Source organism: Lingula anatina, chromosome 2 (assembly GCF_051362555.1).
Source record: "Lingula anatina isolate TDL-2025a chromosome 2, LinAna3.0, whole genome shotgun sequence".
NCBI classification, from domain to species: domain Eukaryota; kingdom Metazoa; phylum Brachiopoda; class Lingulata; order Lingulida; family Lingulidae; genus Lingula; species Lingula anatina.
The window spans coordinates 46,876,631-46,900,884 of NC_141768.1; the positions used below are offsets into that span (position 1 = coordinate 46,876,631).

General features: G+C 34.7%; 1 protein-coding gene and 1 long non-coding RNA gene across 3 annotated transcripts; one reads left to right on the forward strand and one right to left on the reverse strand.

Annotated features, from left to right (window-relative positions):
* Positions 1-966: 966 nt before the first annotated feature.
* LOC147763768 (uncharacterized) lies at positions 967-2,285 on the forward strand. Its single transcript, XR_015332943.1, has 3 exons — positions 967-1,084; positions 1,311-1,425; positions 2,126-2,285. It is a non-coding gene; the product is annotated as an uncharacterized LOC147763768 (long non-coding RNA).
* LOC106155677 (WD repeat-containing protein 64-like) lies at positions 1,999-18,937 on the reverse strand. 2 transcript variants are annotated; one of them, XM_087005079.1, is made up of 30 exons: positions 18,490-18,937; positions 18,024-18,154; positions 17,473-17,578; positions 15,491-15,597; positions 15,260-15,289; positions 14,957-15,067; positions 14,330-14,562; positions 13,987-14,029; positions 13,702-13,799; positions 13,232-13,365; positions 12,529-12,741; positions 11,967-12,055; positions 11,525-11,584; positions 11,138-11,261; positions 10,656-10,819; positions 9,612-9,767; positions 8,511-8,635; positions 7,856-7,990; positions 7,593-7,704; positions 7,273-7,321; positions 6,738-6,934; positions 6,390-6,495; positions 5,806-5,867; positions 5,360-5,590; positions 5,074-5,165; positions 4,714-4,810; positions 4,365-4,448; positions 3,826-3,957; positions 3,588-3,632; positions 1,999-3,094 (listed from the first exon to the last, which is right to left on the reverse strand). In XM_087005079.1, the coding sequence occupies exons 1-30, from the start codon at positions 18,641-18,643 to the stop codon at positions 3,029-3,031; spliced, it is 3,486 nt and encodes a 1,161-aa protein (XP_086861205.1). In that variant the 5' UTR covers positions 18,644-18,937; the 3' UTR covers positions 1,999-3,028. The 2 variants fall into 2 exon arrangements, with proteins under 2 accessions (XP_086861205.1, XP_086861206.1); XM_087005080.1 differs by lacking the exon at positions 3,588-3,632.
* Positions 18,938-24,254: the final 5,317 nt, after the last annotated feature.

The following is a 24,254-nucleotide window of genomic DNA, read 5'->3' on the forward strand; positions in this document are numbered from 1 at the left end:
AGTGAAAATACTTAAATTGTTGTGCAAACTGAAAAAAATTTCTTTATTCTGACAAAATATTCAAATTTTTTCGAAGCTGTTCTCATTGATATATATATATAGATATATATATATATCAATGAGAACAGCTTCGAAAAAATTTGAATATATATATATATATATATATATATATATATATATATATATATATATATATATATATATATATATATTTTAATTTAATTTAGGTGAATCATTTTCAAATGAATGAATAAATTGAAAATTGAATGGAGATAATATAAGAGTGACATGAACGCAGCCTCATTAAAAAAGAAATTGTTTAAAAAAAAGCTTGATTTTTTGCACATGTCATTTCCTGGTGTATGGGTATTAGTTCATGCAGGAAATCTTTACTTTTACAATTTTTTTGCATTTTAATCACATCTTTTGTCTTACAGCTTGTTTGTCGCTGTTCTGGTTGATAACTTTCAACTTACTTTGGAAGCAGCAAATGAAGCAAAAAGGGGCAAGAAAAAGGTACAAGTATAGCCCTTTTTTCTGAAAAAGCTTGAATAAATACGACATATTAATGTGATTGCAAAATAACTTTGGTGGAAATATTTTAACTAAGTTTGACTTGTTTCAGCATCCAGATGATAGTGATGATGAAGATGATATTTTTGCTGTATCCGAGGTTTCTGGTAAGTATTATATATGTCATACCATCACTTGCATGTTGTTGGGCACATATTGAGTGATTTTTGAAATTGCAGATTTACACTGCTGTTATTATATATCATTAAATTTTTTCTACCAGTGTCTCAAGCCTCCTTTTTTGTTTTGTTTTCAAGTTGCTTACGATAAAGCATATGGGATTCACATTTTCACTGTAAAATGTTAGAGAGATAATAGTTTTTTGTAGTAACAGTTATACCTTGCACTTAAAATGTAATCCACCATTTTTGTTGTATGCCTACTTAAAATTATCTAAAGCATATATTTATATTTAAGATGAAACTGACAGCACTCAAAACAGCCAAATGTCCTCAAGACTGCAGAGACAAACCATCACTGAATATTTTGGAGGTTCAGAATTAAAGGATAGGTTAGATATATAATAATAAAATTAATGTAGTTTAGTTAAGTCTCTAAATTAGCATTTTAATAAAACCCACATGTATATATATATGACTTTTTGTAAAATTATGTTTGAATTGCAAATTTTAATATTTTTAAAGTAAAATGACCAAACAAGTTATTAACATCTGTGATATCGAGGAGAAGAGAAATTTTAGGAAATGTCTCATCTATGGCCAGCTGTTTGTTTTCAGAGAAATATCCCAAATGAGGACAATCTTCCAGTTGTTGGCAGCCCTGGAGTACAACCACAGCACTCTGAAGAGCCAGCAGCAGGTGGTGGACCTCATGGTGGACACATGTACTGAGGTGGGCAGTCTGCTTCCTGGTTATTACAGCTAATTAGTACTAATTATTACAGCTGTTTAGTACTAGTGATTACAGTACTAGTACTAGTGATTACAGCTAACTAGTACTAGTTATTACAGCTAACTAGTACTAGTTATTACAGCTTATTAGTACTAGTTACGAGTTGTCCCCTATATGCGACATACAAGAGCATAATTATATTAAGGCCCAGTTGAGATGTAATTTGCTCTTGTATGTCGCATACAGGGGACGATGAGTAGTTGTAACTGATTACGACTTATACCACTGATGGCACTTCAAACAATAGGATGAATCTATTGTACACTTAAATTGAGGTCATTAATTGGCAATAACAGTTGGATTTTTTTCTTTAATGAATGTGAAATTGCTTTAAAAATATACCATGATAATTTTTCTTTTTCCAAATTGCATGTTGTTATACTGGTAGTAAGTGACAATTAAATGATGTGAAAGCATTAAACTTTATATGGTGGATAGTACATTATAAGTACTAGTATTTAGAAGCAGACATTTTTTAACTGTTGGTGATCAAAATATGAAAAAACAACACTCGTATTTATACTTTCTTTATTTACTGTAAAGAAATATATAGCAAGACAGTTAGCAAAACAAGATAGATGAACACATTAGTAAAAAATATAAAATTCAATACAATTTATAAAATGCTCTCTGTTTTCAGACAAATGATGACATGTGATGGCGGTGGGATTGGACGGAAATTTTCACAACAAAAGGAATGCTGATGACATTTATGCAAAGTAACTTGACAATATTAAGTTACATATAATCTGCACAAACAATTTTACTGATGATCAGAGGTTGTTACATATAGCCTCATAAAATTCAATAATATGTACACAGTACAAACATTTCCATTAATTTTACACAGTCACAAATTTCAAATAATCACTTCATAATATCTTTAATATATTATTTAAAATATACAATGTATATACTTCAAATAATATTTATACAAAAAAGTATGTGAATTCATTAACAGGTGGACAGCAAAATTTAAGCTTAACTGCACTTGAACTGTGATAAGCTCTGTCAATTAAATACATGTATAATCACATTAAAAGATTTATTGAGCAAACCAGTCATTTTTTCATACTGTCTCAATCATTTCTTTATCATAATACTTTTGTCTTAAGGCAAAAGAAGAAAAAATATATTTTGGCAAATGTTACAAAATGAAGGGTCAGTGGGTTTCTAATTTCATTGGACATAGTCTGTATTATATAACCCGTGTCAATTCCAAATGCTATGTAATGAACAGACTTATAATCAATTTGGCCTGCCTTGGAGTTGTTTCTCAACAATTTTAGAGTTGTTTGATGTATCATTTATTGAGAAAATAGACAAGTAAACAATCTCTTAAAATATCTGGTTGTCCAGTTCAGATCTGGCAAGTGGCTACATAATCTACTCCTTACATACTGTAGGATAACTGGTATTGGTAACACTACTGCTATTACCACCCTATCTTGTGACCATGATAACAGGCACGGTTATCAGGACATGATAACAGGACAGTCAAGGCTTGAAGACTGTTCCACGGGTCTGGTATGTTTCTTGGTCCTCAGCGGCGTCTTGTTGGTGACTGTGTGCCTGGCTGCCCAGAATCTCCCTTAGATTTCTTCTTGGTCTAAAATAATGGAGTACATAGTCAGTTTACTATTATTACTGTAAAAATATTTTCTATAAAAACTGGAATTGATACAATAATAATAAAATTTATAACCAAACTGTGTAATATATACAAACCTGTAGAAAATATAGAAACTTCATAGGTTGATATTTAGCAAAATGTATACAAAATTTAATTTTTTCTCAAAAAAGCTAAAATTCGACATTCTGCAAATTAATAAGAAAAAATAAAAGAGAAATCACTTAAACTGGGTACATACTTACAGGAGGTTTATCAATCATAAATTCTAATACACTGAATTAGTATTGAATTAGAAGTTGAAAACAAACTTTTTGTAAAATTCTGAGACAAAGTCAACAGTATTGTTGCTTTAAGTGGAAATTGGGTTTTATTGCTCCAGAATTACACAAAATGTAGCTATAGTAAGTGTGAAATGGCAGGAAGACTAGACAAAGTTAACAGGGAACTACGTGGTATGTGTACTCTTTACCTTTCCCTCTACCTGCAAACTCCTTGTACTAAATGATTTGGTCATCTACAAATAGCAATTCTTATACATAACATAAAGCTTCTTTAAAAGCTTTATAACATAAATATACCACTAACAAAGAGATGTGTTATCTAGACCTTTTCAGTGTCTTTAAGGGGATTATATAGCAAGCTTTCAAGTGGGTCGGTCCCATTTGATCCGTGGACCTGTTAGTCTGAACGTGCCCTATGTGACCTACCTTGTGTGTCTGTGGGGCAGGCTGCTGTGATGTACTTGGTCCTGCATACAGGTATGATGGCATCTCCTCTTCTTTTTGACCTTTGGGAAAGCTAAGATCTGGACTCTTTACCTTCACATCTACCTTGCCCACCTGAGGAAAGGATGGTTGAAATTACAATCTCAACACTGACAACTGCACACATGAAACATGGAGTGCTTGCATTTCATGACATCTTGATGGTTATGCAGTATATGTATACTTACTGAACTAGTCCCCACTCTCTAGAAGAAATTGCTTACATCATATAGAGATATTATAAAAATGAAAGAAATGTACTTGTTTATTTCCACTGCACATTTTTGTACATGAAAAATGCAAAAAAATTGCAGATACAGTTAAGAATTTGGTCTCTTAATAACACTGGGATAAGAGATGAATTGCATGATAAAGTGCCCCCCCCCCCCCTCACACACACACACACACACACACACACACACACACACACACACACACACACACACACACAAACCACCTCCACCAGGTGAGTTGTCACTTACAAAATAAACTGGCAGTGTGCTGTATACTGCTCCCTCCACCTCTTTATGTCCAGTGTCCACAGTGGTCAAATGGTCATTGTAGGCCTAGAATGACAGGTATTTATGAAAATTACAGGTATAAACTATTACACAGTTAGAAGTATACAGATATTGAGTAGTTTTCTTTTGTTGAAAAAAAATCATTGCTAGGGTTACCTCAAACAAATTACGTAAGTATAAACATTTATAAACTATGATATATAGCAAATATTTAAATTGAGTTTATTGTTTTTATATTAATGTTGAAATACAATCAGTTTAATGCACTTCATGTAATATTTTGGTGTTTGGTCCAATTTTAAACACTTACTTTTGGTTTAATGAGTGCATCAAAGAATTTCTTGTCTTCTGGTTCCTGTCTCTTTGACTTCTTAGACACAAAGGCAGATCTACTGAAGGGCTTCCATCTGGAAAATGAATGAAACTTGTCTGAGAATTTATGAGATGTTACATGCCATTGTATACTTGGAATTATCAAATGTCTGGAGACTGGAAGGGATGTAGATGGAATGCTTTTAACCACAATGAAACATTTACAGTTCATTATATAACTTTTAAGATTAAGTTTTTCTATTTACAAGCAACTGAAAAGAATAGAAAAGATCTGAAAAATATGGACAATATATACAAAATGACTGTTACTCCACACTCAATATGTAAACCAACATACCTCATGTTATCAAAAACCAGTGGATATTCAAACTTCTGCACTTGTCGGATCTTCTGCTTGGCACTTTTGTTTTTATTGGGGGCCATGGGTCTCTGAGAATAAAATGATCAGGTATTATAACTTATCAAGGTTGTACTACAGCACACGTACTTCTGTGGCAGGTAACGACAAATTACAACGTCTCACTTATTAACTTTACAAATTAATAAAGTTGTTGCATAACTATTTGGTAAACGATAAAAAATCATGGCATGTAGCAAAAACACCAGTGTCGTGTCACCCTTACCTCAGTGATATCATAAGGCAGGACCAGAGTGCCTGCCATCTCCTCTGAAGTGGGGAAATTAAATGGCCTATGTTGACTGAAGAAGCCCACAAATCTTCCTCTAAATCCCCACCAGACCCTGACAGAGCCGTCAGTGGAGCCAGAGATGATTGCCTTCAAGGAGTCCACATACTCCAGGCTCACTATCTTTGTGGTGTGGGCACGCCAACACAAGATCTGCTTGACTGTGTCCTAGGAGTAATTTAAATTGAAAACAGGATAAGACAGGATTATACTGTAACAAGGAAGTACAGTGGCATATAATATTTCACAGATTTTCTCATTGCTAGAAGTATTTTTACAAGGTATGATACTGCAGCATATTTTTTCAAATTCAATATATGCTGTAGTTTAATGACATTATGATACATTAACAGATAGATATGGATAAAGGTGAAAATACTCACTGCATCTTCAGAGATGGGAGCCTCAAGAAATTTGGCAATATCCCACATGGTAAGATAACCCTCTGGAATGGTGAGTTAGAAACATATGATAGATATGGCATAGCTATATGAATAAATCTCTTGATCTCCATTTCAACTAGAGCCATCTTGGTATACTGAGACATACTAACATTTAAAACTTTTGGGATCTGGATAAGGTTTGGAGGCCAAGATCCACTGAGATTGAAAACGTCGCTACTCTGCATGCTTCAACAACCAAGTACAGAATGTTTTTGTTATATAAAAGATTAACATGATAATAGGAGAGGTATGTAAAGTAAAAGGAAAGGTGAAAATTGTGAGAAACATAACTGAAAAAAACAAAAGTGGCATTTGGTCCATTTTTGCACGTAAGCATTCCTCTATTATCTTCAGTGTTTTTGGCTATATATAATATTCACAGCCCTTCATTCAATCTTCATTCAACACTGAACTTGTGTTTAAAAATGATTTGTCACAAAGACACAGGTAATTAACAAAGGTTAATTTGAAAGTGTAAATCAAAAGACAGACAACACCAAGTAGAAGAGCCCCTGTCCACTTACTGTTGTCTCCAGTAATGAGGAAATTACAGTCCTGGTCATGACATAGGGCTGTCACTGGGGAACCCTGACGTCTGGTCATGGCTGTGATCTCACGCAATACATCTCCCTGAAAGTTCAAGTGTTGTAAGAATTTTTTTACCAAATCAAAATTGCATCACTGCTATTGATTTTTACTAATATGAGCAACTTTTAGTTTATTGTTCTTTTTCCTTTAATTCAAGTTCAAATAAATGGTGAGAAACAAAGTAAATGATGTCAGACAAAAAATATTGCAATAAGCTTTCATTGAATTCTTTGCCAGATAATAAGTAGCATCATTCATTACAAAACAGTGAATCAAAATATTACCTCCATTGTCCAAAATCTAATAAAGGCATCGTGATGGCAAGTGACTAAAATGGGGTCAAAAGTTTCAACTATCATGTGTTTTTCAGGATCATCTTTCTGATCTTCAGACTCTTCTCCTTCAATATGGACATGATGTTCTTTGTCAGTTTCTTCATCATTCTGTTCATCTTGCTCATGTGTGTCGGTGGGGTCTTCATCTTGGAGAAGGAAAAAAAATACATGTTATTCATATTAAAATGTGTTGCATGCAATGATTCAAATTCTACATATTCATAGCAGATGGTGTTTTCATGGCAAGGTCACTCCAAGGCTGTCTTGGTCTGACAATTACGTACATGTACCATCTAGATAATAATATTCTCAAGTGCTCTATTTTTGATCAAGTTAATTGTTGACAATCCCCCCCCTTTTTTTTTTGCTCAAAGCTATGTAATGAAAAGGAATTGGACAACTTGAACATTATAAATAAAAATTATATGGTTACAGAAGTCACATCTATCCATGGCAAACTGATGATTCTCAAATAACATCTCACCTGTAGGACCTTCCTCAGGCTTGTCAGGAAGCTCTCCTTTCTTTTCATCCTATTTGTATTTAAATAACATTAGAAAAATCAACACGTTTTGACATGTATTTTGAAATTGAATTCTTGTGGAAGACAAACAGAGCTTCCTTATATACCATACTCCTCACGTTTACTATTACTGCTACTTCTACAAAAAACAATATTTATGACATATTATTTACATCATAATAATGATTAATTGTCATGGTTGCAACTTGAATTGTGAATTTAATATAGTAATGCTGCCTGATTTTTGCAGACAAAATGATAATAATAAAAGGAATTCTCACTTTTTCATCATGTGTTTCACTTTTCTCTCCTTCTTCGTCATTTCCCTCTCCATCTTCCTTACTCTCTTCATCTTCTGTTGTTTTATCATCATCATGGTGGGATAACTTAGACCTTCAATGTTTAAAAAATGCATTTTATGGTCATTATATATACAACAATTTTGCTTTTTACATATCTTAAGCTATGTGAAAGAATACAACAATTAATATCATAAGCAGGACAGTTAAAAGAAAACAAATACCAGGAATAGACTTGGACTTACTTAATATAAGCTGGGTCTAATTTTCTGACTCGGTGGATTAGTATCTTTATTGCATGTATCCTGTGTTCCGTGGGTTGCTTTACTCTGTGTTTATTGGGGTCTGCACTGGTGGGAAGGATTTCTGGCAGCTGAAAACTGGAATCAAAGACAGAAAAAACATTATCATTTATTTACTATAATACTATAAGAAAAGTAATTGTAAAGAAAGCAGATAATCAAAATTTTCAGCTCAACTTATTTTTCAAGATATTCATAAACTCTGCATAAAAGTTGACTGTGCAATGTAGTTTTTGATGTTAAAAACTCTGTTTCTCCATCTAAGATAAATCATGGAAAATTTGAAGATATGTTAAAAAATCTATAAATAACAATGTAAGCTATTTTTAGCTATCAACAAAACTTATTTCCAAACAATTATTTAGACAGTTGAATATTTAAAAACCTAAAAGCTGTTGTGATGTGAAACACTGTACAGATGATAGCTTAAATACTTTAAACAACTTCTTATGTCAGCTCAGTGCAAAGAGCCAAGAAATGTTTCAATGTTTCAATATTATTTCATGCTCAAGAACACTATCATAATTCAGATATGGTACCTTGGGTTCCTGTGAACATGTCCAATTATACATACAGATGTCAGTCATGTTCTACTTACACACAGTCCACAGTACAACTGTTCACATTCCACAGTACCACATTGCCATTGACACAGCCAGTGAACAGCCCCGCCCCCTCCAGACCTGACAGACACGTCACATCATGGCTCTTAAGAATGTGCTCCTGAAAATGATCACAAGATGATTCATTTCATCAATGTAACCCTTCAAAAGAATTCAGATATTTTCAATAGATATGGCATTGTTAGTTTTGCATATAAAGGTAAGATCGAATGTTCCCATAATCTGAAAAAAAAAAAAAAATCAAATACCCCATGTCCTATGTACATGAAATGCAGTCTTGCATATGCTGGTTTAAAAAAAAAACAATATTGAGGTTGGATATGTGCTGTTAACAATTTACTAAATAATTGAAGAAAGGTGTTTAGTTATACATTATAAGAAAAAAAAATGTAAGAAATGCCCACCAAAAATGATTATAAATGTTTTTTTCTTTGACATACACAAACACTGCAGCAAAAATTGAGATTCAAAAATAGATTCTTCAGACATAAAATATAAATCCAAGTGAATTAAAAAGTCAAAAATGCATTGCAGAAATTAAAATTTCAAGTAAACAGTGATAATATAACACAAAATCATAACTGAACCAGTGATAGTGTAACTCCACCCAAATACATGCATGTACTACCTTCCGTTGTTTTTTCCTTCTTTTGTGCTGTAACAATTCACAGAAAGCAAATAAATCACTATTCTTTAAAACCACTAAATTAGACTAGAGTGCATCTAGCCTGACATTTATGTTCCACCTGCTTGTTTAAAGCTGCCATGTTTCTACTTGTACTACTCATAATGAAAGATAAAGGCTCTATTCCCATAGATTTTAGATCGATCTATCCCCGCGGGGAGTCTCACTAGATTACTTTCAGATAATCTGACTTAAATATCCGTCCCGCCTACTACAAGCTGTAAGGGGGTAATTAACTCTCTTGTCCGCCCGGCTGACAGCTATTTAGCGTGAACCCCCAGGGAGTTAGGTCGATCTAAAGTAGGTCGATATAATCTCTGGAAATGGGGTGAAAGACATGGGGTGAAATGAACATGAAAGTGGATTTATAGCACCGACTTATTTTGTATACCTTTTTGGGCACATGTTCTGTTTCTCCACTTTCTTCATTTCCAATACTTGGCAAAGGTTTGGTTTTGGAGAAAGGGTCCTCTTCCAGATCTTCTGGCCAAATAAAGTGGTCTGAGAACTCATGGAGAACAGGGAGATCATGACCTTCATTTCCATCCTAAGAAATCAAATAGGAAGATTTAACCACATTATCAATGTTTCTTTTTTCATTGTTAAATACTAAAAAAATATCTTCTGTTTTTTAATCCTGTGCAGGAAATGCAAACAATTACTTTTTTTCTATAACATTCAAAACAAGAAGTTTAAACTGACCCAAATGAAATATCTCAACACAAAGGATAAGAAGAAAAAAGAGCAAAAAAATGAAAAAACATAAACATAAAAAATGTCAACCAAAAGTTAAAGTCATAATAACTCTTCGTTTTGGCCAAAAATACGATTTTCCTGGAAAAAACGGCAATTTTCCCGTACTTACCAATGGTCAACGACCCCATTCCTGCATTCAAAGTTAATCCAGGGTTTTTTTCCTAAACGTACGGTTTTTTGTTAAAATCTCTTAAGAGATTTTAACTGACGGAGCCCTCTCGTATCGAGCGATAGTTTCTAGTGACCTACTTAAAACCGCGGGAAAAGCAGACAACAACACTATATAACAATATTATAAGATTCATAAGATATATTCGTCTTTTTTGCTCAAAATGCATTTATATCTACAATGTGTGCAATTCTGGGCTTTTCGTTATCCGACGCACTGTAAAAAACTCGCAACTTACGTCTGAGGGTTTCCCGCCATGTTATTTTGGTCTCGAATGAACGCGAGAATCCGCGTGACACCATTACGTCATTAGCAACGGATGCACTTGTCGACCGCGAAGAAAGCTTCGAAAGCCCAAGTGACAAGCACAGATTTTAGTTTTACTACAATAACAGTCGTTTTAGTGGGAAAATGCAACAGAATATATTTCCAGGCGTCGTTTACAATGTATTTCTTGCGGAATTTTGAATCTCAAAGGAAGAGTTATTATTGCTTTAACTCTGCCTGTACCTGTAGGACCAGTATCTTGTTGTTCCAGCCAGTGGCAATGATATGTCTGTCCTCTTTGGTACTCCAGTACAGCAGACCAGTGATACTGAAGTCCTCATCAGTGCCATGACCAGGACGGGTCTTGATCTCCTGGCCTGAACCAAAGTCCCACACCTTCACTGAGCCTGAAAATGTACAAACCTGGCTATAGAACTACATGTAGTACATGTATTACAAAGTAATATGTACCTGCAACGTATGGTAATAGGCATCATTAATAAAATGACACAGGAAATATATTTTTTTGCTTTCCGGAACCATCCACCTGCAGTATAATCTCTTCAATAAATTATAATAAAGGAAAAGTTCTATAGTATTTCAATAATTTTCTCTAATGACCTCTTTCGCTATATTCATAGTTGCTTCAATGTAGAAATACTAACAAACAATTGATAATACAGTGAAACAAAAAAAAAAAAAAAAAAAAAAAAAAAAACCCTCACCATCCAGGGCCCCTGTGGCCAGCCTGTAGCCAGACTTGTCCAGGGCTATGGCCGTCACCTCCATGTTAGAACCATGGGCATCAGCAATCTGGTACACCTGTTTACCTGTCTCCATCTCCCATACCTGAGGGAGGACAAACAAATGGTCAGGGGGACTGTATGAGATCCCATTAGTTATCTTTGCTCCATGTATCTTGATTTATCAATTTGTAATTAAGCACAAAGTGATTCAAAATCTTAATGCAGATTTTAACAATTTTTTTTTACATTTCAGCTTCAGTCAACTAATATGAATGAGTATTCATGTGAATAGTAGTTGTATTATTCATTTACTTAACCATGTTACATACATCACCGATGAAGAAAGCTAAACACAGTTATTCTGACCTTGATAATGGATTCCGTGCACACAGTTATCATCTGGTTCAGTTCTCTGTTGTATAAAATCTGAAAATAATATATAAAACAGTAAACAAACAAATAACCATATAATTCATAAAAATCCATCATCCAGTTTTCTTCAACTAGTTTTCAAAATCTTATTAACTACTTATAGTAATCAAGATTGAAGGCAATGGTAATGGTGTACATCTTGCCAAGAAATCACATAACCATTCTGACTGCACTGGTAGTTAATTTGAAATTGTTGGGGGTAGCATAAATAAAGGCAGTATTATATTTGTTGTTTACCTCTTTATGGGGGCTTGAATTAATTGAAATGAAAGAGATATGATTAACTGGCCAAATATCAATCAATCTATATATTTTGTTTGTCATTAATTGGTTCTGATACTTAATGGAAGAAAGATAAAAATACAAAAAAACTGACCTGGCTGATGGGTCTGTCATGTGTATGTGGCACCTGCATGGTATCCTGTACAGCTCTGGTCAGTGGCCATGCATCTAGCACACTGGAACCTAGGAATAATATAATATCAAAAACTCAGAACTACATGTTTAATGTACAGCTCTAGTCAGTGGCCATGCATCTAGTGCACTGGAACCTGGACATAATACACAACTCACAGTTATGTACTCCATATGTTCTATGAGACAAACTACACATGCATGCATGCACACACACAGTAGATACATGTGCACACAACAGTACTTATAATTGTAATGGTCTGTGCTACTATACACCTTAAGTGAAATATATGATAATACCTGGTTTTCTTCCCAATATGACTGAAAAATACACACACTAAAGTAACTATGGCATGGAAATCTGTATTTAAAGACATTCTGAATTCATTGGTCAAATGTAAGGAAAAATAACAAAACCATGCTCTATGCTAGATTTCTTTTTCCTCAAGTCTAACAAGATTATCCTTATGATTTTATAAACAAAATGTGTACTCAGTAAAAATACCCATGTCAATGCATCTTACCTGTGACTAGCCTATCAAATTTATTATCAAACAGCATGCTGTAGATCCTCTTCTCTCCCGGCCTCTCCTCATTATCTGTGAACACCTGAAGACTGGTCAGGGTGTGGATGTCCCAGACACGGATGACCCTAGCTGTGGACAGACTGATGATGTGCTGGTCCTTCTCATTACATACTATATCTACTATGGTGAACAGGTGCCCTATCAGCTTGCCTGGAGAACACGTGGAGATATACTGAGATAAGAGTGATTTCTCATGTGTAATAACAGAAGAATTGTGTTTTTGGAATTATACTTCATGGATGTAATAAAAAACTGAATAGAGCCCCTGTAGCTACAGGTTGGCCACAGGGGATCTGGATAGTGAGGGTGGTTATTCGAGAAAAATGCTGAATTAACATGGAAAAAAATCTATTTTTTCATGGTGTCTTTTTTAAATAAACATCATAATAATATGTAAGCACAATTCTATTCGAAAAAAAAACAACAAAAAACAAACAAACAAACAAACAAAATTTGAAGATTTCTCCTTAAAAAAATTAACATACAACCATTGGTCAGCATCCAGGTAAATCTGATTTCATTCTGATGCTAGTTTATGGACCTTAAACTTATTATTTAAATAAAACAAAGGGAGAAAGTATACATGAGAATCATATTCAGAGTTCAGTCTGGATGAAACTGTGGTGTATGTTGTCCTCACCTGTGGGTCTAGAGAAGATATGGGGGTGCCAGACCCTGATAATCTTATCCACTCCCCCTGTGGCAATGATGTTAGCTCTGGCACAGTAGTCAAAGGCATTGACACCTTTGGGAATTGAAACACCTCGCAGTGGACTTGAAAGTAATGTATGTAATAGCATGATTAAAATCTTTATCCAGTGCCGCTTTTGGTCAAGATTGTTTGAAGTAAAGGCAGATTTTAAAAAATTCAAAAATTCATTTAATCTGAAATTCATTTAAAATTCATTAAAGAAAAAGTTTAAAATTTATTCAGGCAAGCTATGTAAGTACAAAATTACTTAATGAACTGCTGTAATAACGGATTGTTCTCATGTCAAAATAGCTTACAATATAACATTACAATTACCATGTGTTTTACAGAAATCCTATCAGAGATAAAAACCAATAATACAAGGCAGATCAAATCATTGAACCTACTCATTAACTTACAGATTATCAAATATCCTCTCTACCTCCTCCAAAACAAAGGACGATATACTGCTGGGAGAACAGGAACCAAAACAGCGCAACTCTGGGAAATATTTCACCTGGGAAATACAAAATTCAAACTTCAAATTGGACTAATATTTCTTCTAAAATATTTCATTATTTATGAGAAATTAAAAAAAATTATAATTGCATATTGTTTAAAATGATTAAGAAATTGTTAAACACCAAAACTGTAACATACTCAGTTTAAAGAATACAGTCTATTGTTAAGTCAGTTTCCCTTACCTTGACCACCCAATCATCATGAAGACGTCTGCGGCGAATAGGACTGGAAGACAACATAACAAGATCATTAAACAAGAAAACTATCAATTCAACCCAATATCCCAGAATTGTTGAACCTTATTTTCATGCAATTTTCCTCTGTGTGAAAAATTATTTGTTTCAATAATGAATGAAAGTGATGAAAGATACAAATACTGAAACTAGCGATTAGTATACAGAATATGCATGCTTTGTTACATAAACTTCTACAAATGTTGGTAAGAAATGCATATTTCCATGCAAAAAAAAAAAAAAATTATCAGTTATCAGATATTCCTTTACATGCAGACTACAACACACTTACTTGATCAATTTCTTGGGATCCAAAACCATGTTTTGAGATCCAGCCTTCTTTTCTCCCCCACCACCCTTATTATTGGAGTTCTTCAGCTGAAGATCCTGAGAGGACAGCGTGAGGGCATTCATGTACCCCTGGTCATCCCCAAACAGCACCATTTCTTCATGAGACACGCTGGTGAAGGGGACGTAGGTCATACACTGGGGGGAATCCTCCAGGGGTTTGATCACATAGATTATCTGAAACGGTCCATTAAATATATAAATAAGAAGTGAGTTAATCTATACAAATATTAGAGATTTACATTTTGTTAATTATTCTATAGTTTGTGACTGCTTAATAAGGTGCAATATGACAAAAGAAAAGATTTAAGAAAAAAAAGTGACACCATTACAAACTGACAAACACATTGAAAACACAGGTTTAAAACATTCATGAACTATTTTTTGATAAAAATAAATAAATAAATAAAAAATATTACCATAGACTCAAGGCACAAAAGCCTTACTCTTTTAGGCAAAAGGGCACTGTTCATGTACATAAAATATATACTTATAGATAATATAACATCATGTTGTCATTACAAATGAATATCCCATTGACAGTAATCTACAAAGAGTATGTGTTCCTCACCTGTGTCTTCCCCTTGGCTCTATTATCCCAGATAGCAATACTTCTCTCTGTAGTTGCCACAACACGGCGTAATCCAGGCAGATAGTCACAACCAGTGATCCAGGCTGACTCCTGGGGATATAAAATATTGAAACATTATTATCTTTTTGTGTCTACTTTTCTTTAATTTTTTTCTTACTTTCAGTTCTTATTATTTGTTGTTTTTTTTCACTAAACTGTTGCTATTGGAATTATGAGACATCTGGTAAAATGGTTACCGAATATTTTACTTCACTATGAAAAATTTAAATACTGATCACTCACATCAATATCAGCACAGGCCTGCAATCTCAGCTGAAATATAGAACAGACAAGACTTGAAATATTATTCCATTCCTAACAATAGGAAGTCAATTGTGCATTTGGCAGGATGATGAAATGTTTTGTTTTTACATTCTACTATGAGTTAGAGGTGAGTCAAGAGTAGGAAAATGGTACCAAAGAATTTACAAAAGAAATAATGAAGAGTTCTGTGATATCTTGCTGTGTACTGACCTTCATATTCCACAGGGACACTGCTCCTTTCTGAGAGGCAGCCAGATAGCAGTCCAAAGACTGAATGTACTTCACACACTGTATGGTGTCACGCCGCTTTCTGTCTCCTACAATAGATAAATTATCCAAAAAGAAAGTTAAAAGATATATTTTTGCTTTGTTCATCGATTGGAATAATGTGGTGAGAGGGAGTCACCTGAAATGTTATCAAAAAGGTACTGCACAAAAACGTTTTGATTATGAGCATCACAGGAAGCCATAAAAAAAAAGAATAATAAATAAAAATAAAAAACACTGAAAAATGCTGAAAAATGGTTCAATTCTAAGCTGTGAGCAAGCAGCTTGCACTTCTCTAGTATCATAGTGTGATACTGCTACTGAACTATCAACAGAGGAATTTCTGAATTGTTACCCAGGTAGTGGTGAAATATATCCATACTCTCTCACATTCATTTCCTTTTCATTACATATCTCAATTATTGTTCGGTGATAAACTAAATGCCTTATCAAAAAATATAAATTAAAACAAAAGTACAGTCACAGAAGTGCACTGATATTCAAGCTTAACAATAGTAAATTCAAATGTGTTTTGATCTTAATCTTTGCCTCAGCAGTATAGTTCTTAGCCATTTTATGAAAATTACACTAAATGACTTATTGATTTTTACACTGAAATGGTTCACTTCCAGGGTTAAATATGCCAATGTCCATAGATTGATTTGACTTGACCTTTTTGATATCTTGAAGGTTCAAACTCCAGTGTTCCATAAGTACACCAAAACTTCTATTTGTAAACAAGAACATAAGATTAGTACAGGTATTAATTGATATTTGATGTAACACATCATCAATGAACTCAAATACAGGTACCTATGACACATCACTATACTTCAGTCTTTAACATGGTAAAACATGGATTTTGTTCCTATTATCTCAGTCCATTTAATATACACAAACAAAACTCTTAAATCAATAGACTCCAAAGAATTTGTGTTTTCATCTATTGACCCAAGTCATTTATCTTTAGTAAATGTCAACAGAGTTCAATAGCCACGTAGATCACAGTCAGATCTTTGTGTGACTGGAGAGACCAGTGTCCATTGCCATGTTTATTTGATGTCTACTTTTAAAGGATATACATAACACTTATGTCTGTTGATATGAGGGTTAACCTCAACCAATGATAGGAAACCACACAGAAGTTAAAACTACCAGTACTGACTGCAGCAACCTGTTCATTTTAATACAAAGGGGAAAACCACTGGCATGAAACAAATTTTGATAACTGTCCAGTATCAATTTCAGCTTATCTTTTAAAGCAAAAATATTTAATTCAAATGTGTTTTCCGGCCCATTTCTGGAATTTCAGTGGTCCCTTTTACCATCATGACATTATAAACCTTTGTGTTTGATCTTGACTATCAATGACTTTTTAGCAACTTCTGCAGTTTAAGTGTTTTTAAAGGGTTATATCTAAATCATATAAAACTCATTTTACTTTGACATATATAATTACCTTTTATCCTTTTAACAATATCACATGTATACATGTACAAATCAAATACTATGACAATCAAAAACATTTTTCAAAAACAAGTATCATACATACAATGTAAATGTCTGGTGGAAAAATGTGTTGAAAGTTCTACATATAATTTTTTCCACTATGTGCAACAGCGTTTTGGAGTACTGGCATTTTAAAAGTTAGAAATGGGTTATTACTTACAGAAAAAAAAATGAAAGAAAGAAAAAATATAATTTTCTAATTTCATGGCTGTCAACAGTTGGTAGTGCATGAAATGTTAAAGGTAAGCCAGGTTCACACCTGCAGTAACATGATACTAACAGGTGATTACCAAGGTGTGTGGCAGGTACAGGATTCTGCTACTTCTGGTAAATATATATACGCTATAGCTGACACACGGTGCAGGATTATGGAGTCAAACATCGATTTTGATTTTATTTTAAATTATTTATTCTACCTGCAGCTTCCCCGACTCTCCGTTTCTTAGAGACGGTGAATATGTTGGCATCCTCTCCTATAGGTGTCTCTTGCTCCTCGTTCTCAGATTGAAAGTATCCAAACAACTGCAAACAAGAGCATCATTAGTTGTAATTTACAAATATGATCAATGTTCTAAATGCAGGACTTGTTCTCATGATGACTCTAAAACTATTCAAAAATGCTTTCCTTGCTGGTATTTTTAATGCTTTGCATTTACCTTTTTTTTTTTTAACCAACCTTCAACTCATGTTAGTATTGACTAGCAAAATTCTTCTCGTGTCTAACCTGGTTTGCATAGCTGTCAATGGTATTTGGAAGTTTGTTAACTGTACATTGATGATGTGCAGCACTAAATCTGATATCATTTGATAATAATATCAATTTTACGTACATCACTCTTGCTGCCGTTTACGTACAACCAGTACCAGTATAAAAGATTAGCCAATTTAGTGTTTCTAGAATCAAGAATTTTAAGTACCGTATAACTAGTATATTAGTCTCTATACTACATATACTGAGAGTTCTTACCTCACTCCAGTCCACCTTGGCATCTGGGTTAGTAGATATCTTCCTGTATAATGCTTTCAGGTCTTGATTCTTAATGTCATTTCCAAAAAGAGATCTAATGGATTCACAGAACTGGTCATATCGCAGATTTTCTAAAAGAAGAAAGTAATGATTTAATTTTGCAAGTCTGCTCATCAGACTTTGGTAAATAATATAATGCAATGTTTCCCATCTTTATTGATGCACAAGTTTTCTTGTCACATGTTTATCAGTCATTTTCTGAACAGAAGTACTGAGTATTTTTCACAATTGGTTTTTATTTTTCAGTTTTTCAGAAATTCTGTTTATGAAAGGAAGGTTAAAAATAAATCAAATTAAGCATTTGCAAATAATCAGCTTTTCTATCAATTTATCTCTGAAACATGCCCTTCTATCCCACCCCATAATTACCAGCAAAACATCAGCGATGGAGCAACGTTAGACCTACCTGTTATAAGTTGCCTTCTTTCCTCGGGGGTTGCCTCCACATCTTGTAGCGTAAGGCTTTTAATTAGTACTTGGAAGTCCTGAAGTTTCTTCTGGAAGCTACCTAGTGTGTAGGGCCGTTGTAGAGGTCCTCCACCGGATCCCACGGCGGACATGGTCCCACTATGTCTACCAGACCAACAGGACACAACAGAATCACGGCTTCATTTTCACGTAGAGTGATTTATTTTCAGAAAGCTAAACTTTAAACTTGGATTTTTGAGTGCTGCGCTGTCAATAATGCGGAAGAAAACGCTTACCCTGCGTCCACCATTTTTCAGCTTTGATTTGCAGGTATCAACATTAAAACTCTTAAGCTCTGTCCGTCTAGAGTTACATATTAAAAGAACGACTGGTAAGTCTTAAAATTTCACCTTTACTGCATGGTCCCGCACATGCGCACTTGGTACAATGTTGTAAACACACCGGCTGCCAACCATGGAGATCAATCGCATTGCGGTAGGTGTGACAAACACTGGTTGAGATTTAGAATTCATGAAGTGAATAATCTAATCATCATGACAGAGATTGCGGCATACAGACCAAAAAGTTACGAAGACTCGGGTCTTAAGCACGTCTATAGAAGACATAAAAACTTGATTAATTACCAACTTTTCAAAACGTTTAAAGTGTTTAGGCCCCCTAATTAGATATGCTATCTTTCTAATCGAGAGAAAGGTCCAAAAGGCGATCTACAGTTTTTTTTATTTGCCACAATTTTTAGGCCAATTTATTATTTTTTTACAAACGGGTTCCAAAATAGAACCTGTCAAAGTCAGGAAGTCAAGTAGGTACAAAAAATTAACAGCGTCATAGAACATAATAATACAGTCTAGTAGGGTGAAAGAACTATCCTGCAGCGATTGGTCCTAGACTCTAGGGTCAGACATTCCGCTGCGCTCAGAGTGTTTCAGATTTCATGTCCTCCTTGACGCTTTGTTTTTTCAAGAAATTGTAAAGAGATCTCTTCCCAACTTCTTGGTTTTTTGTACAATAAATTCTGTACCCGCAAAGTACAAAGAATGTCAGCGAAGCGGTATTTTTAGCTTTTAATTGTATTGAAACTTTGGAATCTACGTAATCATCAACACCGAATTAATGTCACCCATTATGTGTGTGTCACTAGTAATTTACTGAGAACAACGTGGTTCTTGTGGATGACGTCGACTTCAGCGCCTAGGAAGCACTAATAAGTAGGCGTTACCTTAATTAAAGGGATAACAACTCTTCAGATGAGATTCAAAATAGGCCTACCACATTGTCAACACCAGTAAAAATATAATATTTTCCATTTTCCCTCCAAAATGGCAGTTATCGCATCTATTCTGATTTCTAGATCTGTACTTACAAAAACCAAACTAAAAAAAATCCCCAGGAAAATCTATTTAATTGCATCTTGCCCACAAAATTAAGAGCTGTCATCCTTTTAACTTCATTCTTAAAAATAGAACAATTCATTTACGTATCATTAAATAAAACAAAAAACACATTTCTTTGTTTCTTTCTTTATGTTAAACAACCGCAAATAACAACACTTATAAATGAGCACCATATGTTGCTGTCGTACTGACGAATTGACAGAAATATCACAACAAATTAATGTTCATTAAAAAGAAATTATCAGCATGTTACGACAAAAGTAAATTAGCACCGCATATTGTTGCTGTGCAAGCGAATTTCTGAAAATATAGTAACAAATGAATGAATACTTAAAATTCACAGTATCAATATCAATGAGTATTTATGCTTGGACGTTATTTCAAAACTACATAACAGTTTATCATTTTTTAACAGAGAACTACGACCCGCCAAAATTTCAAATAGTCATCAACAAATAGCCATTTTTATGTAAGTGAAATAAAATGTTCAACAAATGTATCTCATGGTATGATAATTAATTATTACTTGTGTAACGTTCATGACAGTATTTCTTTTTATTCCTCAATCCCTCGAATTTTTCTCAAAGTGCTCTGAGAAACTCCACACCACTTATGAAGATTAGCGGGGCCGTCGTCCCGTTTCTTTTTTAGTTTAGGACTGCTTGAAGATTTCGGCCCTTGTTTTTTCTCGAAATAAATTGGCAACGTATTGTAAACTTTCAGTCCTTCTGGCAGTTGAACGCCATCCTGGGCCTGTCTTTCTGGGTTGGAGCAATTTTTACAGCAAGTCCTCACTATTTTTCTGGGGCGATGCACAATGCTGTAGTGTCGCGATACCCAGGGAGGTTTTATAAGAGGTGACGTAGCGATCACGCGTTGCTTTAATACACTAACATCGATTCCGTCAAGGCTGCGTCTTGCGGGGCGCTCCTGTTTCAATTTATCTTTGCTGATCTCAGAAATATCGGGCAAACTGTTGCTAAGAGTCCTCGTAAGAAGCGGAGGAAATGGTTTTCGATGAGATTCAATCCTCTGAATTTGTTCAGACGCGCGGCGAGATTTTTGTCCATAGTTAGTCGCTAGCTCGCTATCGGAGTTACTTGGCGAAGCTGCTCGGAGTTTTTCGGGCGTGGTAACGGGTAGACTGTGAACGGACAGCGTCTCGACGTCTCCATCGAGATTCAGCTCGTCGGTTATCAATAAGCGATGCATCTTTTCTGCCACAGTTCTACTCACATTGATTTGAGTGTGTTTTCTGTCCTCATTAAAGTTACAATACGTTGTTTTTGTAAGGACCAAACCCACTTTTGAATCCTGAACTGCCTTTTCCTTGTTTTTGATAAGATTATTTGTTATACGGGAAATTCTACTTCTTCTTGAGAGCAAACTTGTCTCTGGCTGCTCACTTGTATAAGGCAACATACCTTACCTGCCGAACTTTTAAAGTTTTCGTAATTGCTTAGCGTTTTGTAAAACTGACGAAATCGTGGAGCTGCGTTGGTCTATATACACATCAGCAGTTTATTTTTAACTCCAACATTGCTGACCTCTCCGCCAATCACGGGGCAGTATTTTATTTCAGTCATCCTTATTTGGTCATTATTACCATTTATACACCTGCAGGGAGTGGTAAAATGAGCCTGTCTGAAGTCAACCAGGCGTGGAAACACACACTTATGCTTTCAGAAAGCCAACACTACTTACTGTTTCTATTCTTGCACTTAACGCATTGACGTACATGTTATTCAAACACCAAGGACAATAGCTCAGGCCGCGCTGTATTGAACGGCGTTAATAGGTTGCGTTTGCATAAGGCGGCTTAACCACGAGGTGCTCATGCAATGAAAGTCAAAGTAAATGATCAGCTTACTACTCTGAGTTTACCTTACGGAGGAAATCCTCACGGGAAAAAGGTCCGATTGTCCATTCATGCTTTGATCGGAAGTGGGACGCTTTATTGTTTTTAGAGACGATACAAACAAGAGTCATGGTCACCTTATTGCTATTGTTACTAATTATAAATCCAAGACATGGGTTGTTTAGTTTTCACGTGGCAAATCAATATATGGTCTTCTTTTCTAGGACAAATTAAGTTGAACCGTATCTTTATAAACGATGATAAACATTTAGACCCGGCCAGTCATATGGGTCTCTGATAGTGAAAAACAACTTAGTCTTCAGAACCTGAAATTTCAAATTTGAATGAGTTCCGAAGACATTGCACCTATTAAGACCGCAGACATTTTATAACCGAATGCTTCTGTTGCGTCAGCCTACTTCTAGATATATGTATTCCATTTTTGTATATAACAATTTAAAATCTGGAATGAAGATTCAATTTGATATGTTAAGAAAACATGAAATACCAGACATTAATAATAAAGGCACTTATTATCAAATTAAAGGAAAAGACAGAAGAAAAAAATCATTCCGAATTAAAATGGTTTTGTCTCCAACGACTAGATCTTATAATATATTACTTATAGATTTTTTTTACGAACTATTCCTGATGCTAAAACGATAGGGTCGATCGTTTTTACCTTTCATTAGCAATTATCAATTCTGGCATTTTTCAGGGTTAAAGTCAATACTTATTTAATGCCAGCTTTTATGGCAATACCAAATGAAAGGCTAATGCATACGCTTTACATCCTCAATGCACAGAAAGATGAATAAGTTTTACAAAAATAAAAATGAATAGGCAAACATCTGTCCAGAAATTAGTGCCTTAACCAGGTAATTGTTATTCACACTGATCTGTGTGGTTTGTTATTAAGTGCACTGTCTTCAGAACGCATTCACAGGTCAAAAATGCCGATTAATTCAGAACAAGAACACGGCACTGTAGAAACCGACCACATCTTGCAACGGACAAGACGGAGATTTTGTACCCTCTACCCGGGTAATGGAGATAAAATTTTCACTAGATATTCACAGATATTTCTTTTACTAATTTTTACACTCTTTTACAGCGAGATATACATCGATATGTACAGTAAAAAAAAGAATGGTACAGAATCTCCGCCTTGTCCGTTGCAAATTGTGGTCGGTTTCTACAGTGCCTTGTTCTTGTTCTGAATTAATCGGAGTTTCACGGGCATACCCGGAAGGTATGCCCCCGTCAGATGTTTATAAATGCATAAATGTGCACAATTGTGCAATTTCTTTTTGGCACAGAAATGACGTTATCATCCATTTAGTAGACTAGTAAACTTGGACTACATTCTCTCCTCAATCCATTGGGAGACTAAAAATACTGCAGACTTCCTCATTTCAATCAATGGAAGTTAAAGGACTTTTTTATATTTAAAAACGAAGCGGATATTGTGATTGAAAACCATCATAATGGCGAGACTTTTTTCATGACGAATAGAATGGACTAGAAACGAGACAGCTTTTTGAATGAATGGAAAAGGTGACGGCAATGATAAATTCTGGGTTCCTTTGAAAGTTATTGTATACCATTTGGTTAGCATGGTCTTTTTGGTTTCTTTTTTTATTCCTCTGTCAACTATAAACTTGTTTATCCTGTCTTCATTGCAAAGGTTTTTAAAGGAAAATGTACACAAGAAAACTCTCCAGTGCAATCATTTTTATAACATATAATGCAGACAACAACTATGATCTACTTCCTTCTTTGTTTATCCCAAGCTGTTTTATTTTTTGTTCGAAGAGACGCCCCACCTCATCGTAAGCCTCACGCATCGAACAAACGCTTCGATTAAATTTACGCCATCCCGCTCTCTGCCGAGGCACAAATAATTGGAAGAGCCAATGAACCGATTTTCCCACTTAAAAGAAAGAGGACTTTGGAAAGAAAGAGGTCGCGGCAAATAGAGGTAGTAGAATATGAGAGGAACAGATGTGTTTCTTTTCTACAGTGCACGCGATGGAGAGTTGACAAGGGCTTGACGTAAAATAAGCACCAGCGTCTCAGTACTCTCAGCTACCTACACGTTAATTACTGACGCTCGTAGTCAAATTTGATTCGCCTTGGATTTACGTGTATTTAAAAGAAAGTTAACTAGGACATTTTTCCATCCGAAGAGAACGCAAATCATTTTAGTAGATACAATTCTTAACTTTCATTTGTTCACGATGTTTTAGAGTGTTCATTGGTGTCACATTCATAAATTGCTGATGGCGAGAAGAAAAGTTGTTTTACAATATCAATTCCCCTGATTGTAAGGAAAAACCGAGTGATAGAAAGCCAAAAGTTTTCGAATATGCTTTCGTACAAACGAAGAAAGTGTCAGGTTTAGTTTTAAAAGCGCGTTTTAATCTAGGAAAATCATATACATGTACTTGAAAACGTCCAATTAAAATTTAATAAGCGGCCATCTGCTGT